Source organism: Pteropus medius, unplaced genomic scaffold (genome assembly GCF_902729225.1).
Source record: "Pteropus medius unplaced genomic scaffold, Ma_sr-lr_union100, whole genome shotgun sequence".
Classification (NCBI taxonomy): domain Eukaryota; kingdom Metazoa; phylum Chordata; class Mammalia; order Chiroptera; family Pteropodidae; genus Pteropus; species Pteropus medius.
Genome location: NW_024355990.1, coordinates 2,480,869 through 2,481,428, shown reverse-complemented (window position 1 = coordinate 2,481,428; position 560 = coordinate 2,480,869). Strand labels below are relative to the sequence as shown.

The following is a 560-nucleotide window of genomic DNA, read 5'->3' as shown; positions in this document are numbered from 1 at the left end:
GTGTCTGGGTGTCTGGGCGTGGCCCACCCACCCAGCGTCGCTGCCTGGCTGTTGTCTCCCTAGTCGCTGGAGCTGATCCGGACACACGGCTTCTCAGTGGCCCTGTTTGCGCCTGGCTGGGTGTACGAGTGTTTCGAGAAGACGGACTTCTTCCAGAACGAGGACAAGTGAGTCCTGCCTGGCCTGGGGCGTGGATGGGCCCATGGCAGTGAGGGGCCTCGGGTGGCTCCTGTGGCTTCTCCGAGTAGCTCAGGCCTTGCTCTCCAGGGGCTGGTTAAGGCAGGATGTGGGGGTCTAGCCACCTGGGCTGCTTCCCGGGGAGGGGGCCCTGGAGACCAGACTGCCTGCAGATGTGCATCTCCCGCAGATCCGTGTTCGGGGAGCTGCAGTCACTCTGGAGGGGCTAGTTACGAGAACTGAGTTCTGGGGTGCTGGGGCCCCGAGTTACGAGAACTGAGTTCTGGGGTGCTGGGGCCCCCGTGCTCTGGACTTGAGCCGCTGTCTCTGTGCATTTCTCCGCAGGTTCTGGAGTTTGCTGACAAGTTATCTGCCCACCCACA

General features: G+C 62.9%; 1 protein-coding gene across 1 annotated transcript in view; it reads left to right on the top strand.

Annotated features, from left to right (window-relative positions):
• Positions 1 to 560, top strand: part of ENGASE (endo-beta-N-acetylglucosaminidase) — a 9,558-nt gene that overhangs the window by 5,831 nt on the left and 3,167 nt on the right. The window contains exon 7 of the mRNA XM_039859863.1: positions 64 to 167. Coding sequence (XP_039715797.1) covers positions 64 to 167 — 104 coding nt within the window. The remainder of the gene's footprint in view (positions 1 to 63; positions 168 to 560) is intronic.